The sequence below is a fragment of the Sceloporus undulatus genome, chromosome 5, assembly GCF_019175285.1.
Source record: "Sceloporus undulatus isolate JIND9_A2432 ecotype Alabama chromosome 5, SceUnd_v1.1, whole genome shotgun sequence".
In the NCBI taxonomy this organism is placed as follows: Eukaryota; Metazoa; Chordata; class Lepidosauria; order Squamata; family Phrynosomatidae; genus Sceloporus; species Sceloporus undulatus.
The window spans coordinates 160,628,718-160,646,293 of NC_056526.1; the positions used below are offsets into that span (position 1 = coordinate 160,628,718).

At 39.8% G+C, this 17,576-nt stretch overlaps 1 protein-coding gene across 6 annotated transcripts in view; it reads left to right on the forward strand.

Annotated features, from left to right (window-relative positions):
• PDE5A (phosphodiesterase 5A) overlaps positions 1-17,576 on the forward strand; it is a 121,077-nt gene that overhangs the window by 75,864 nt on the left and 27,637 nt on the right. For 5 of the 6 annotated variants that reach the window (XM_042467871.1, XM_042467870.1, XM_042467875.1 and 2 more), the window contains exons 15-20: positions 1,018-1,105; positions 3,768-3,868; positions 4,033-4,110; positions 6,843-6,906; positions 7,862-7,936; positions 8,664-8,747. In XM_042467871.1, the coding sequence (XP_042323805.1) occupies positions 1,018-1,105; positions 3,768-3,868; positions 4,033-4,110; positions 6,843-6,906; positions 7,862-7,936; positions 8,664-8,747 (490 nt within the window). Of the gene's footprint in view, positions 1-1,017; positions 1,106-3,767; positions 3,869-4,032; positions 4,111-6,842; positions 6,907-7,861; positions 7,937-8,663; positions 8,748-12,482; positions 16,772-17,576 lie in introns of those variants that run through there. The other variant, XM_042467872.1, reaches the window with a different exon arrangement.

The following is a 17,576-nucleotide window of genomic DNA, read 5'->3' on the forward strand; positions in this document are numbered from 1 at the left end:
CACTAGTTGTTTTGGTGTGTCTTGAGTAGTAGCAAGAACCACAGCTACTGGGCTTGTTGGAGATCCAGCCCCAAATAATTTCTCACTTCTAGGGCAATATTTGATTTGAGAACAGAAGAACAGCTATGCTGGTTCAGACTGGTGAGCTGTTTTGTCCATCTTTCTGTTCAGGTGTACAAAAGAGTGGTCAATCACTGTGCTTGTGAGAATCCTACAAACAATACATGAAGACAACTGCACCCTTCAGCTTGGGTCCTCCAATAACTGATACACAGATTTTTGCAAAAGTATCCTCACTCTCAACCTGTCATTGATTGTAGAAGTTATTTCACTAGACAAAATTTGGGCTAACCCAAATTCAAACCCAAACCCAACTTGGATGGGGTACATCCCAATTACACTTGAAGTCTACCCAAGTTATTGTAGTTTTCTTTTTTACACTGTCCTATCAACATAGAACATAATCCTTTTTTTAAAAAAAAAAAGTTCTGTACTGAATGTTAAACTGACCTCAACCAGCTGGCCCATGGTTACTGAATCAGATGTGTGGATATTCCAGGAGGGATGCTAGTGGCAATTTTTATTTAAAATCTCCACTATTCTCTCTGCAGTTCTTTTTTGTGGTGTCTCTATGGTCCCAAAATGCATGCATTGTGAATGTTTGCAATAATCTCAGCTTGGATGTGCTTGCCATACTCTCAGCTTGGATGATTAGCATGGATTGTTTCTAGTAGTATCCTAACTTTCAAAGCCAAAGCACAAGCTCAGGGACAACACTTCGGGGTGTGGGAATGGGGGGGACATGGTCCTGAATGAGAGATATTTTATTTGCTACCCTGGAAAGATGAAATGTATCAATTTCAAGTGAAATGGGTCATTGTATTATTTGAAACAGTGCAAAAAACTGTTTGATCAGAGTCACCGGTGGTGGAAAAGAAATATGTGTAGCCCCATGTTCAGCTCTCTTAAAAGCTGGAAGTGGCAAATGATGTCTTCTATCTGCTTTTTGCTTTTCAGGAGTGAGCACCCACTTGCACAGCTATATTGCCACTCAATCATGGAACATCACCATTTCGACCAGTGCCTGATGATCCTGAACACTCCAGTAAATGACACGCAGTTGTGTGTGCACTAGAGGGAAACCTTGTGTGGTTCACTTTTATTTTTAGTTTTGGATGGGTTCCCAGACTTAGGCATTCTTAAATGTTTTTATATTCCTTTTTGGGAAAAGAAAGGAAAGACAGCCATTCTGAGACCTACCAAGCTTTTCTGAATACCAGTTGATAAGCTCAGGGGACTTTGCTGATGTTGTTTTCAGGACGTGAAGCAAAATAAACTTTCATGGCTAAAACCTCTGGCTAATCTTTCCATGGAGCTTGAATTACTGTTTGTGATAAAGGATCAAATATTGTTGAAAATTGCACAGCAGCAATGCATGCCCTTCTGATATTATTCTCTCCAAGAGTCTCCAAATAGTTGCAAAACCAGATACCTGTTCATGTACTATTATCCAGTGGAACAAAGATTTAAAAATCTTTGCAGCTCACAAAGATAATTTGAGATATGTTTTCATAGTAATTTTTTAAAAAAATAAAATTAATATAAAACAGACTCAGAATGAATCTGAAAGTCTGCATTACAGAAAATAAGATTTATAGTTAGGGGCAAGTGCTCTTGTTCTGCAATATGCGTTGGTACTTTAGATTGCCTCATACTAGGGCAACAGCTTAAAACAATGAAGTTGTTTTAATGTCAGAGTTCAGAAAACATATTTATTTGGAAATCCTCAGTAACCATGCTAGTTGGGGCATTTTGGGAGCGGTAATCTAAAAAAGTTATATTTCCAAGCTCTGGTTAATGTAGATACATCATACAAGCATATGCATAAGTGAATACATGAGGAATTAGCAGGGCACATTCTGCTCACATCAGGCATGCAATGGGTTTACTCTCTTACAAGGGTGAAATGCTGCAGTAACATATGAGTATTTAGGCCTAAATCCAGTTGCTAGTCTGACCCACTGAATCAATTGCTCACTGCCAGTTAGCAATGAATGTGCTATCACATTGCTTCAGTGAGTTTATTTTATCTGGGACTGTTGCATTTGGATTTAGACCTTAATATCAAAGATAGCTACACAGAAAGGTTGTTGTTGTTGTTGTTGTTGTTGTTATTATTAACATTTATTTATAGAGTGCTGTAAAGTTTGCACAGGACTTTACATAGTAAGGGTCAAATAAAAAAAGGGGAAAAAAGAATGAAAAACCTGCCAAGTATTACATGATTAAAATATCTCTAAAATAATACTAATTAGTATACAATAAGGTACTCTTAATATACAAAAGGTGCTCTTAAAATAGTAACATTGCTTTGGAGTTGGTTAAAATGGGGTACCATTTTGCCTAGTTTCCCTGGTTGCAGTGGTTTTCACCCATTGATCCTCCCGATATTTTGGATTTCATCTTCCAGAAATCCCAGCCAGTGTGGCCAATGCTCAAGAATTCTGGGAGTTGAAGTCTAAAAAAATACAAATAGCAATAGCAAGTACAGTGCGCCTTTGACTTGCGCAGGGGATCTGTTCTGGACCCCTCCGTGTAAGGCAAATAGCTTGTGCATTATGTATGGCGTGGTGTGGTGCAGTGCACGCGCCATGAATGCATGCACCATTACAACCTCATTGCGCAGCTTTCAGCGTTAGCTGAAAGCTGTGTAAAAGGCACCCGCGTATGACGCAGGCACACTGTACATTTCTATACCACATATCAGTGCCTTTAAGCACTCCCTAAGCAGTTTACAATGTGTAAGCTAATTGCCCCCCAATAAGCTGGGTATTCATTTTAGGGACCTTGGAAGGATGCAAGGCTGAATAATCCCTGAGCCCCTGGCTGGTATTGAACTCACAACCTAGTGGTTTGTGAGTGAGTGGTTGCAGTATAGGCATTTAATCACTGTGCCATCAGAGCTGGTGCAGAGGTTAAATGAGCAACAGTTGAGAATCACAGCTCTAGAGGGGAAAAGAATTATCCCAATAGTTTGTTGGCAGTGGAGGTCAATCTTAGAAGTCACCATAATACTACTTTCTTTCCCTGCAAGAGGTTTTGTGTCTTTGTTGCTGCCATTGCCACTATCACTATACAGTGGTAGCAGCAGTCACTCTATTAGGAACTTAACCATTTTGCATCCATTTTATTCTGGGACACTATGGAAGAAAAATGGCAGGCACCATAAAAGGTCATACTGGGGGGAAAGTTGACAAAATGGACTTTTATTTTAAGTAGGAGTGAGATAAATAAAAATCTCAGAATGATCTGAAAACAGTGTTCTCTGGAAGAAAATTGGCTCAGCTAAATGTCAAGGTCCATAAGCCCAAACAGATGTCTAGCAAGCAGCAGCCCTTTAGAGTTTCGCAAATAGTTCAGCTACCCAATCTGATGATATGTAACACTTATGTTCCTTTCTCTCTGCCTGTTTTTCTGTACAAACAATAGTGTCCAAAGCAGAAGGAAAATTAGTACTTCCCAGTTAAAAAGCTCAATGAAGAAATTATTTAATATACAGTTTAATTATCCATTTATTTTATTGATTATATTTGGGGATTTTTCTCCATGTTAGTTTTATTGGCAGCCTTGGAACTGGTTTATTTGTGTTCTGTTCTTGTATCCAGCACTGTCTCATATACAAATTAAATAAAAATATGACGCTGCTGGACAATGCTATATATGTATTTATGGGTGTTACAACTGACTTGATGTTTCCTGTTTTGAAGGGAAACCAGATTCTTGGTGGTCTTTCTGTTGAAGAATATAAGGCAACTCTGAAAATGATCAAACAAGCCATTCTTGCCACAGACCTTGCACTGTATATTAAGTAAGTTTCAGCTACTTTGTTATGAATAAGTCCCAGCTATGAAAACATCATAGTTCAACCTTTCTTCTTTTCTTTCGTGGAGATTCTCTCTAATTTAAATAGACAGGTGTATAGCAACTTCTTTGCAGAGTTCAATAAATATTCCTTTTTTTTTTAATTTTAAGGAGAAGAGGAGAGTTTTTTGACCTTCTGAGGAAGAAACAGTTTAACTTGGAAGACCCTTATCAAAAGGAGCTATTTCTGTAAGTAAAAAAAGTACTTCTACTGCCTTTTAAAATATAATTTCTGACTTTTTCTACAGTTTTATTTATAATTCTTAGCATTAGGCCAGAATACTGGTCACAGGACCTTTAGTTTAATTGAATGGCTGACTTGGGTTGGCCTGTTAGATGACAGAAAGAAATTATCTTGTGCATATAGCTGAACAACCGGCTTCTGATAGTTATGTAACCCCTAGGTTTTTTTGCTCAACACAGGGTGTAAAAGGCTTGATAAAATACCATATTGTTCCTTAACTGAAGCTGCATTGTCCCGAAGCACTGATCTGTTAACTTTTTATATTCAGGAAGGTTATTCATGAGTAACAGTTAAGTTAAAGTTACAATAGCTGTGCCCCTGGGGAACCAGTATGGAAGCTATGCTGATATATTTATCATGCAATAGAACAACTCTGTTTTGATGGCAGTACCTGTAACAAGAAATGGGAATGATTCCAGAGTTTGAGCAGGTTATTTATTTGTTTGAACTGTACAGCTCCAAGATTCTATCAGCTAGCCTGTCCATGCAGTCCCAAAACATACCGTGTCCAAGCTTTGAGTAATTCAGATGGCTTCTGCATGTGAGCCTAGATTGAATGGCAAAAAAATGTCCTCCAGATGTTTGGGGATTCAATTTCCAGAAGCCCTGACCAATGGGAGCTTGATGGATTATTAGAGTTCTTGTCCTCTGAAATGTCTGGGAGGCCAGAGGTTTCCCAGGGGTGGTGATGCCCTGGTTATATAAATCAAACAAATACAAAAGGGAAAGGTCAAGTCTCTACCACAGATATATAAACCACATAAGACCTTCTTTTTTGTTGTAAGTTGTTCTGCATTTTTATATTCATTTGTTCTCCATATTGGCTGAACATGTTAATGTTACTGCAGCTTGCTCCATTCATTTCTTTCAGTATGCAAACTTTCGATCTATTTCACTGCTTAGTAGTGCTCTAGTTAAAAAGATTTCTAAATTGTCACATTTGGACATCTGAATTAAAGCTAGTGTGCCATCTGAGCTTGTTCCTTGGGCCTTCGCTACATTCCAGTTGGATTACTGTAATGCACTCTATGGGGTTCTGCCTTTGAAGAGTGTTTGGAAACATCCACTGGTCCAATGAGCTGAAGCCAGATTGCTAGTGGGTACTGAAAACAAGGAGCATACAACTTCCTTATTGCAACAGCTTCACTGGCTGACAGTCTGTTTCCAGGTGCAATTCAAAGTGCTTGTTTTCACCTATGAAACCCTAGATGACTGGGGCCCAGACCATTTGAAGGACCCTATCTTGTGCTAAGAGGCTGCCTTCTCCCTAATATTTGCAGGGGTGGCACTTCTCTATCCCACCATCTTCATAGGCACAGTTGGTGGAACTAGAGAAGAAGAACCTCTCTGTGGCTGCTCCCACACTTTGGAACTCCTTCCCTAGGGAAGTTAGGAAGTTTGGAAGTAATTTGTTTTCCTTTCAGACTCCCCCCCCCCCCAGCAAGTCTTTTAAAATGGATTTTTAAAGTCTTTTATGGTGCTGCACTGCTTTTCATCTCTGTATTAAAGTAAGATTTTAAATGAATTTAATTATCTTCTTATTGAACACTCCTTTAATCTTAGTTTTGTATATTTTAAATTATGTTTCAACTGTATGCGTTTTGTTGTATTTTCTTCCTTTTTGTAAGGTGCCTTGAGTCTTAGTCTGGGAGAAAGGCCAGATATAAACCAAGTGATGGATGGATGGGTGAATGTATAAAAATTTACTTAGGCCACGGCTGGCCATATGCAGAGGTTTTGACAGTTGCATAAATCTCATTTCAACACATTGAAACTGTATGGTTCCTTAAAGCTTTTGCCTCCTTGCTGGGATAGGAATTTAAAACAGCTCATTGCTGCCAGCAGTTGGGCCATTTTTCGTCTTGGAATCTGGCATCCATTCTCTTTATGAAGCCATGGAAAGTATTAGATTTTAATTTTGGCAAGGGTAGCCCAAAAGCTGACTTGATCAGAAATGGAACCAACCATATATACCATCCTTCCATAAACTAGGTCCCTTAAAATCTGTTGGACTACATCTCTAATCACTCACAGAAAATGTGGTTAATGGCATGCTGGTTGTAGTGCAGCACATCTGAAGGATCTAGGGAGGCTAATCTTGTATAATGGAAAAATCTGGGGTTGAATTAGGATGTCTGCATAGCCAAAGAAGAATACATAAGAATAAAAAGGGTGTCTGGGTACAACATGCTAGAGGCTGGAGTAAGTATTCACAGAATTAGGAGAAAAAGATCGTAATCTTAAGAGAAAAGTTAAAATACTGAGTGTCCATGGGGAAAAGGAAAATAAAAAAGTTGGTAGTGAAATGGAATATCTTGGGAGAAGGAATGACTGGCTGGTGTAGGCTGAAACACTGAACAGAACCACTCCATGTTGCAACATTTTACTAAGGCCCTACCTTTTACGAACATTTTAAAAATATTTTTATTTATAGAATCTTACTATGCCTCAGTCCCCAATGGGCCCCAAGGCAATTTAAAATATTAAATACATGGCTAAAAACAGTTTAAAACAAACTATTCTTTTAAAATAGTTATAAATCTACAGACCAATTCACTTTTCCAAAATCTTATTTTACATAATTTGGCAAAATATGTTAAAGTGTATTTTTTAAAAAAGAAAAGAAAAGAAAAGAAAAGAAAAAAGAAATGTATAAAACCATACCTTCTTTCTACAGGGCAATGCTGATGACTGCGTGTGACCTGTCAGCAATAACAAAACCATGGCCAGTTCAGCAACGGGTAAATTTCTGTCCAAAGCATAAACAATCTCTTTTTAAAAACTCTCTAAAAGTTAGCCCCTCACTTTCCCCAAACTTCTTTCTAATAAATATCCTGCCATTTGCACCTGCTGTATTTTTTAATTACCAAAAGAACTGTATTTTTAAGGAGCCATCATGTTGCAAAGCCCCTACATTGTGGGGTTTTGCAAAAACCTATTACTGATGGTTTGTAGAGTTCTACCTTAGAACCTATAAGCACATGAACAAGGGAGAAAAATGCACAGCTTGACTTAGTGGCTGTGCTGAATGGAAGCTATAGTCCAAACTCTGAGATAACCCACAAACTATTTCAAGGAGTGGATATATTGCTAAAGGGAGAGCTGCTCTAACTCCCATCATCATCTGGCTAAGAGATGTGATAGCTTATCTCACATGTGGCCTTGGAGGCTGCTGGAATGCAGTTTTCTAGTTTGAGAGATCAGCCATGAGGGAGAACTTAAGTCATTTATTTTAGTTTAGTGCAGGCTGCATCTACATTGAAGTAATAATACAGTTTGACACTGCTTTAACTACCATGGCTCAATTATATGGAATTTTGGAGTTTGTAGTTTTGTGGGCTATTTAGACTTCTTTGTCAGATAGCCCTGTCCAGAATCAAGTACAAATCCCAGGATTCCATAGCAATGAGCCATGTCAGTTAAAGTGGTGTCAAACTGCATTAATTCTGCATTGTAGATGCAACCTCTGTGTATTTACTCTATTTGGGACTAATATTTGGATATATGCCATTTGAGCCTTGCTATATATTCTGTGTGAACATTGTTCAATTTTTTTTTCTAATCTTCTTGCAGTTCATCATTTGGGGGAAACATTGTTAATATGATGATTCTACTTATGTGAAATATTTTATTGTTATGATAAAAGAGTAATTAAACTTATTAAGTAGCTGTGATGTTTTGTTTACAAAAACACAGATAGCTGAGCTTGTAGCTGCGGAGTTCTTTGATCAGGGAGATAAGGAGAGAAAAGAACTCAACATAGAGCCAACTGTAAGTAAAACAACCATCTTTAAAGAATATTTTTTTCTTATTTGCTATTTCTTATTGATTTTAGAACTTATTTTTTCCATATGTAAGAATTTAGATCTCATCATCTAAAATCAAATATTAAATAATATTATGTGTGAGAAACAGCATCTTAAGGGAAAGTATTGAATTTCTTTAGCTTTTTTCATGTGTATAATTTTTCTGTATTTCCAGATCTTTGTTCATGTGACCTTGAAATCACTTCCTTCAGTGATTCCACTTAACAGTATGTGTAGTATTATATGACAACCCCATGAGATAGATTATCAGTCCTTCTAGACGTTGTTGAACTGCCACTCTCACTACTTTCTGTCCTTTTCTAGGAGAAAGGCAGTATACAAATGAAATAAATAAATACTGGCTGTGCTGACTTAAAGCTGCTCGAAATGCAGTTAACAACACCAGGATGACTGTGTAATTCCCACTCCTGAGACGGATCATTCAAATTACCATTTTAGTGATGGAACGGTTAAAGCAACAGAATTAAATAGATTACTTAGGGAATGCTAGGACTGAAGTGGGATTTGAAATGAAGCTAAACTAGCTTGGCCTGCACTGCCAGAGGACTGTGACTACCATTTAATGCTATATAATGTCAACATGCCTCTCTGATATAAGTTGCTAAACTGGGCCACGTTTTGGCAAGTGCATAATTTGTATTGCTTCAAAGCAAGTTTTATGTGATTTTCAGGATTTAATGAACCGAGAAAAGAAAAACAAAATACCCAGCATGCAAGTTGGATTCATTGATGCCATCTGCTTACAGCTCTATGAGGTACAGTATATGAAGTGGCTCATATTATTGGAGAGCTTACGACTCTCCAGTCTCTCCAGGGAGCCCTTGTAGTGCAGTGGTTAAATACCAGTACTGCAGCCATTCACAGCCACAGTTGTGAGTTCGATCCCAGGGACTCCAAGGTCACTCAGTGTGGCATCCTTCTGTAGGTCACTAAAATGAGTACCCAACTTGTTGGGGGCAATTAGCTTATACATTGTAAACTGCTTAGGGGGTGCTTAAGTGCACTGATAAGCGGTATAGAAATGTACTTGCTATTGCTGTGTTTTATCGCTCACAAAAAAAGGCCAGTTCCCTTTCCCCTTGGACCACCACAGCCACACACCCTCCCAAACCAGCTGAGAGTTCATTTTGACTTGCCTAAGCACTGGTTTCACTCAAAATATAGGGGCAGCTTGGGGCCATAAAGCTGGATTTGGATGCCCCTGCAGTCTGTGAGTCACTTGTAGTGCCCTCACCCCCCCAGGTCTTGAAGTACTGAATTCAAAATTACATGTGCTACTCAAAAGGCTTAAGGCACAAGTAGTAGAGATAAAATTACATGCATACATTTAGGGTTATAAGATCAAGGCACCAGATCCTTAATGTAGGGCTGGCCAGTGTACCCATCAGATGTTGTTACACTCCCCTAACTCACCAACAGCCCAACATCATGTAGATAGCTTAGGCTGAAATCATGCATGGAACACTGTAGTGGATGATGTAAACATTTTGCATCTGGTTATGGGGACATAGCCAAACACTGTCGTGCATGTCCCTCACCCCACTCTGTGCCAGATGAACTTCAATGTATTGGAGAGGAGACTTTAGCCATTGCAGAAAGTTGGGTGTTGTTGTTTTTTTCTGATCAAATTGGAATAGTACTATCATTCTGAACCTGTCATTCTGGGTTTGGCCCAAAGTATATTTCTTTCACTGGAACCTTAAAAGGAAACCCTGAATTGTTGTGTTTATTTCCTTGAAATTTGCAATTCATTTGTAGATGAGATCTGAAACAAATGGTCAGACAGATACAGGGGTGCAGATATCTATGGTGAATATGCTTAAAAGAGAGTTGGGAAAGAAAAGAGAATAGCAGTTGGCATTCATGGCAGACAGAAGCAGTACAAGAGAGTTGGAACTGGGGGAGTACCTTGGGGTCTGGGTGTTACATCTGGGGAGTGAATTTTCCCTGGTAGAACCCCTATTGCCCCCAAATGTGTTGTCTTTCTATATAACTTGATGCCATAAATTCCAAATCAGGCTAGGAAGCAGGAAAACGTATTTCTGCATGATTACTTCCTATTAAAAGCATCAGAATTGATGCCGATCTGTCTAGTGCAATACACATTATTTGGTGAGCCCTTCTATTTCTTAGGAAATTTGATTCCATGCTTGCCTTAAGACTATCAATAATATCTACTTAGAACAATTGCTAATACTTTATTAGCTACTTAGTTATGTTTGCATAGAATCATAGAATCATAGAGTTGGAAGAGACCACTAGGGCCATCCAGTCCAACCCCCTGCCATGCAGGAAATCCAAATCAAAGCATCCCTGACAGATGGCCATCCAGCCTCTGTTTAAAGACCTCCAAGGAAGGAGACTCTATCACCCTCCGAGGGAGTGCATTCCATTGTCGAACAGCCCTAACTGTCAGGAAGTTCCTCCTAATGTTCAGGTGGAATCTCTTTTCCTGCAGCTTGCATCCATTGTTCCGGGTCCTGTTCTCTGGAGCAGCAGAAAACAAGCTTGCTCCCTCTTCAATATGACATCCCTTCAAATATTTAAACAGGGCGATCATATCACCTCTTAACCTTCTTTTCTCCAGGCTAAACATCCCCAGCTCCCTAAGTCGTTCCTCATAGGGCATGGTTTCCAGACCTTTCACCATTTTTGTCGCCCTCCTTTGGACACGCTCCAGTTTCTCAATGTCCTTTCTGAATTGTGGCGCCCAGAACTGGACACAATATTCTAGGTGGGGCCTGACCAGAGCAGAATACAGTGGCACTATTACATCTCTTGATCTAGACAACTCATGTCTCCTTTCCCAAACTCCTCCACCCACTTTAAGAGCTAGCATCTGGATTGTGTGAAAGAGGTCCATTCAGCTTCTGATCAGAGCAGGAGGAGGTGGATGTTTCCAACCCTATGCTGCCAGCAAATCAGGCTTGAACAAGGCCCCGTGACAGGGATCTGATTGTTGCAGCCTTGGTTACTGGCTAAAGTGGATGAAAGCATTTTCCTCCTTGCATCCTGATTGGCAGCTGAATGGACCACTTTCACCTGATCTGGCTATTGGCTCTTAAGTTAGGCTGTGGGGGTCTTTCACAATTTTACAGGAAAACTATGGCCGGAAATGCACAGGCCAAATAAGGCAGCTTCTGGCCACTTTGAGGGCATGGTGTTTTCATGATGCATGCCCCCAAAGTGGCTGGGAGCTGCTCCGAGACCACGCTAAGGTGGTAAAAGGCAGACCTTTAAGGAGTGAAAATAATCATCTCCTGTTGGTGGCTGGTTTGAGACTGTGGTGACGGCTCACTTCGGGAGTGAACCATGTCATTGTGGTCCCAGCCTGATTATGGCCCGAATGGCCAGAGGCCATTCCTTCTGGGCTATGTGCTTCGACCCTATGTAATTTTACTGAACACATAGCAGTTATGGATCTGTAACTTCAGTACTGAATACCAGCCTATCTCTCTCCAAGAAATCTTGATTGCCACTTACTTACTCATGCTTGTTTTAATCATTTGAAACACATAAATTACATAAATGAAAAGAAAGTATTCAAATATCTTCTGCTTTTTAAAGTCTCATTTGACTAGTTACTCCAGAGTAATATAATTTACTCATCACAGGAAAGTAGTGAGTGCCTGTTTATAGAAAGTCTGATCCAGATGGCTGTAATTTCAGCAGTTAAGAGCACAAGAAGCTGCCTTATACATTGGCATCCTGCTAGTGATTTATGTGTGTGTAAATCCCTTTTTTTGACTGGGTGGAGAGGGCCAGTCTCCTGTGCGCCATCAAAAAACCTTCATGCCTGTCAAATGTCATGGTTTAAGAAGGACTACTGCTTCTGCTACTTAACTGAGAGAGGGGGCGGGGAGTGGGCAGCAATTCAGACCATAAAAGATCTGGCTTTTCTGAGATCCTAGAAGAAGAAAAAGGTAGGCATACTCCATTTAAGAATGCATCCTTATTTCTTTCACCCAACCAAGCTGAGATCAGTTCCTTCTCTGTAGTCTGAAGAGCCACATCCTGCCTCCCTCCCCCAACAATAAGCAACAGGGATTGGCAGCTACTGAGCATTGGGAGGACATGGAGCTGCATGTACAAAGATGTGCTCTCATATAGGATCTTGGCCATACTGACTATTGCTCCACCTAGCCCAGTCTTGTTATCTCTGAATGGCAGTGGCAATGGCTCTCCAGGGTTTCAGCCTTACTTGTTATTCGTTTTATATTCTTGTTATTCCCTATTTAGCCATACTTTGGAAGCCATACTTAGCTTCAAGAATTGGATGAGATCAGATGTGTGGTGGTGGTGGTGGTGGTGGTGATGCAGTTAGATACTACAGGCCTTTACTAGGAGCATGCAAACTTTTCTGGGTTTACTGTTAGCATCACAAGGACTGCTATTTCCAAAACATTACTAGCAGCTCCTGAGCCCTAAACAAGAGCGATCTCCCTGCTCCTATCCAATCTTTATTGGTGTGATCTGCTTTTCCATTTCAGGCGCTGACACACATATCAGAAGCCTGCTGTCCTTTGTTGGAGGGCTGCAGAAAGAACAGGCAAAAGTGGCAAGCTTTAGCTGAGCAGCAGGAAAGTAACTTGATCAACGGGGAAAGTAACCAGCCAAAGCGGAACTGAGATAGCAATTCATTCAGAAATGCTGGTTTACAAAGAAGATATTTATACAGAGTAATTTGGAGATACTTAGCATTTTTCTAGACACTGTATGAAAAAGATGTATAATTTGCCACTGCTGTATTTTAAATAATGAGAGATATATATTTTTGCACAGCATTGGGAATCGCAATAAGGTTGTTTTTATGTGTACCATTGTATCATATTTGTATATTTTCAATGTTTCATTCTTATGAAAGAGAACAGATCTGCATTTAGCAGGCACAGTTTTATATGACAGTATGGAAAGGGAGAGTTTCTAGGACTGCTTTGGGAGCCTCCTGGCTCAGTTGTACATAGTTTGTTTTGATCAATGGCCAGTACCTTAAAGATTACTATATTTGGCACCTTTTTCATTCCTTTGTATTGTCTGGATTTTAGGGCGGTTTTTTGTTTGTTTTTTTGTTTGTTTTTTGGTAAATGTAAATAATGAAAGAACAATGTTGGCTCTGGCCATGGAGAAATACAGTAGCCAATGATCATTGCAGAGACTGCTGGCTCTGATAAATCTAGCTCCAAAGAAAGCCAATGTTTTCAGAGACAAACATACTGACCTCCAGAGAGGGCTGTCTCTTGAGGTAACACACTGCATCTGTTCCTTTATCTGCCATGAGAGAGTCAGACTAGATGCTGTTTTTCCCCCCTTCAACAACGAGATTTCATCAGAAATGCATCCCTCAGCCATGACATGTCCATGTTTACCTTACTGTGACCAGTCACAAAACAAAGTACACTAAATGCAAGACCCATAGGCAAAGACAAGTATGTGCTGTAACAAATAGATGACTTCTGGGGCATCTTTTTTAAACATCTACTAAGTATGCCATCTAGTTTTACTCAGAGTGGTTCAAGTAAATGAAGATGAGCTAATAAAGTACTGAGATCAACAAGCAGAAGATCATAAAGATCTTTAGAAATGGTGTAAACTTTGTGAACAGTATGATAGAACACCACAGCTCAAAACTCCAGGTGTCTAAGGAAGAATATTTCAGATGCAAAACCGGGAAAAGTGGGACACAGGGAAAAGAAACGACTGCATGGATATCGGATCTGCTTTTTATGGGATTGTTCTTCAGTAGGCAAGCATATTGGCATCCTGCCTGTGGAAATAATGGAATGGAGAAGGAGATGATGGTAGTGATGTGAGCGAATAAAGAAACTCAGGCTTATTCCAAAGTATGAGAAATTGTTCTGGATATTGTAAAACAGAATTGAATTAAGGAGCTCCGAGTTCAGAAATAACTGAGACTACTTAAAAACAACTGTTCGTAATTGCAGAGAGGTTTTATAAGTGAATGTTGGAAAGAAGAATGTTTTGAGGGTTTTCATGAGACCAGTTAACTTGGAACCATCAAAACCACAAAGTCTTAAAGCACTGAGCACAAATGGAAACAGCACAGAGCACTTCAGAAAGCCACGACTTCACAAAGATAGTTTTAAATAAGTCAAAGAACATTAGTTCAAGAAAAGAGCATAGACAAAACAAATCTCAAAATACCATGTCACTGCTTGCAACCAATAATGTTGCCATGTCAAAAACAAGGATTTGATTGGTATGATTTATTTATGGATTTGACTATGAGTACATACGAATATCTAAAAATATAATTCTGACATCTATAAAACCTTTCAGGGAAAGTTGCCCTTAGGAAAAATACATATTGTCAAATATTTTACACTAATTTTTGCTTAGTATTGAAAAAATGTGTATTTGCGTCTCTTTTGAGAGTGTGGCGTGAGCCTCTCAAAGTAACTGCAGTTCTCTACTGTAATTCTCAAAGTAGGATCAATCCTTCTCTTCAAAGACACACTAGTTTCGTCATGAAGCACAATCTGGTTTCACAGCACTTTGTGTTTATGACTTCAAATCAAGAGTGAGCAACGATGGCTTTCCAGATCTTTTGGGCCTACATTTGCCATTAGCCTTAACTGTATAGTGAGGAATTATGGGAGTAATTTGAATCCTAAATTCTATTAGTTGCAAATAGAGTAGTCCTGTTGAATAAATGGAACTGGCAGTAGTGCCATCTTACCAAATTGCCATTGATTCCCTGAGTATGTTTTAGTTGGGACTAACATGAGGATTTAAGCAAGGAATAAGAATCTTGCTTGATAATAAGGTTGGCTGGAACCCTGAGTCAGCTACTTGCTTTTTACACCATTTTAAGGTGGGTATAAGCACAGTTCTGGTGCGGAACATGCCAGACATTGTCCCAACTGCTTTCACCAGATCCGGTGTTTGGAATGTATGTTGTCCAAATAGGATGATGACAGAATTGGGGTTGGGGGCTTGGGAACTGTTGGCCCATGGAGACAAGATCTAAGTATCTTAACCCAGAATTAAGTAACTTGTGACCCTTCTGATTTTACAGGTTGTCCTTTTTATAATAAGAGGAAGAGCAATTCCCAAATGATTAGCAGCTGATTTTACCACCATAGCAGGAAGAGCAACTAACCTGTGTAGCATGTGGTGGTTATTTGAGAAAGCCTCCCTAAACCACTTGCATCTGTCCTTTAAATTAGCACTGCTGCCACTTCAATTTTTATCACCTGGGAGATGCTGTTCAATAATGTTGTAGTCTGATATGGAATATCTGTATATTATAACAGTGAGCCATGAAATAATCCTGTTAGGGACATGAGTACATGGTAGTCTCCCTTGCATGTACATATGTCCTTTATCTGGTGCTGCAGGGGTTGGTATTCCCTTCATCTCTCTGCAGCCCTTCTCAACTTATGGACTGGACAGACCGCCCCAAAAGGGTGGCCTGCAGCCACCTGTTTTTACCCTGGATGGAGGCCACACCAACCAAATGGTGCGGCCTCTGTAAGGACGGGTTCTTTCTGGGAAGCATCTGGGATGCCATTGGCGCCCTCATGCACACCAATGATATACGTGTGGCATGGCACCACTTGGATGCTGTGTGGATGGTGGCGAGCCATGATGGCGCTCAGACAGCCGTACAGTTTGGCCTTAAACAGCATTTATGCCCTACAGTTTGGCCTTAAACAGCATGCAGATGCTCCAATCCCCCGAACCTTAAAATCGCCCCAGGCCAGCGCAAGGTACCACTCTGTACCAGGCCTTAGTTAACACCTCTGAAGCATACTGAAGTACCATTCCACACCTCCTGGGAAATGGGCAGGATGGCATAAGCATCTTACTACATCTCCATAACTAGACAGAAAATAATGATATTCACACTGAGATCACTCACCCATATCTAAAGGCTAAAGGTCACTTTGGTCATTCAGGCCAAAAGAAAAAAAAATTGGTTCAGGCCTTCTCCAGAATTGTACTTTTCCTGTCAGCAATGTATTGGGCAGTTGCTGTTTGAAAGCATGTCAAAACACTTCCTGCATATAGAAACCTGACTTGTGAAAAAGAGTAAGGTAAAAACTAGCTCCCTGACAAAACAGTTCATGGTGCAGGATGTTCTGTATTTTATGCTCAGTCTGCCACCTCTGGTTTCAAGGAGTAGACTGCAGGAAATATTATACTATGTGGTGTTACAATACATTTGGATTATCTGTAAAGGGGATTCAAATACTCCACTAAGCAAGTCATCCCCACCTTCATAAATGCTATTTAAGGCCAAACTGTAGGATCTGAAGAAATCAGTGACACAGAATTTCTTTAACTTGTTCAGCTTTTATGCATTTATTTCCAGAGAACCCATTGTCTGATGTCTGATTACTATCTATATAGTAGGCGGGGGGGGGGGGATGAGGCACCAAAGGCAAAGGTTGGGTCCTTCACCCATCATTCTTTGGAGATCAATATACACCTCTGGGATATCACAAAGATCTTGGCATAAACAAGAAAAGCATACTCTTCCAAAGTAACTGCAGCATTTCTAGCTCTAAGCAGTTCAGGAAAATAAAATAAAAATTGCAGCTCTACTGAACTATGTCAGAAAATGAAGAAAGCACCAAGCTGATATGCCTGTTTCTCTGTGTATGGGTGGGCTGAACGAAATAAATCTTTGTTGGTATTGTGTAACACAATTATAACATTAAAATATATTGTTTTAGTGATTTGCCATACTCACCAAATGCTGTATAAGCACAAGCACGCAACAAATAAAATGTCACTGTGGAGGTCCCCACTCTCATCTAGGCCTGAATTGCTATCTGCTTTGTGGCTACACTAGTTTCATAATATTCTGGTCTCATTATTTAATTTTTAAGTTGGTTGTGCAGTGGACAGCAGTATAAAACCATGTTTATTAAATGAATGGGTTCATGAAAAAAGGCCTACAAGATCCTGGGAGCAGCCATTGAGAAGGCCCTCTTCTATGTTCCCACCAGAGTTAGCTGAGAGGATGATGAGATGGAAAGAAGGCTCTTTTAGAAGATCTCAAAACACAGGAGGGTTCATATGAGAGAATACAATCCTTCAGATAACCTGGACCTGAATCTAAACACTTTCACAGTATAATCCATGTGTAGATATGTGTAGTAAAAGAATACCAAAATATTAGTGCTGGACTGAAGATCTGCACTTCTTTTACACATCTGGAAAGCCATTGTCCCCACCACATATCCCATTCAGGGTGTTCTTACCCCTTGTTTGGAAGATTCTGGAAGCTGGAGGAGCCACCGTAGAAAGAAGATGGAGAGGTCCAGTTCCACTGGACTATTTGAAGACCACAAAATCTCAAGCCTATAGATGTCTGTATCTATGCTCAAGATTGGCTTTCTTGTCTAGTTAATAGGTTGCCTTTAATCAGTGAAAGTGTGGCGTCCTGGTGATTGCCACATTTTCCAGCTGTGAGTTTGACAGTTAAAAGTCCTTGTTTTGTCTCCCTAATCACTGAACAATTACTATATTTTCCATTTATACACATGTGTATGATTAAAAAGAATAATAAGAAACCACTGGGTTGACCTTTTAAGCATACTTTGCTTGTACTGTTT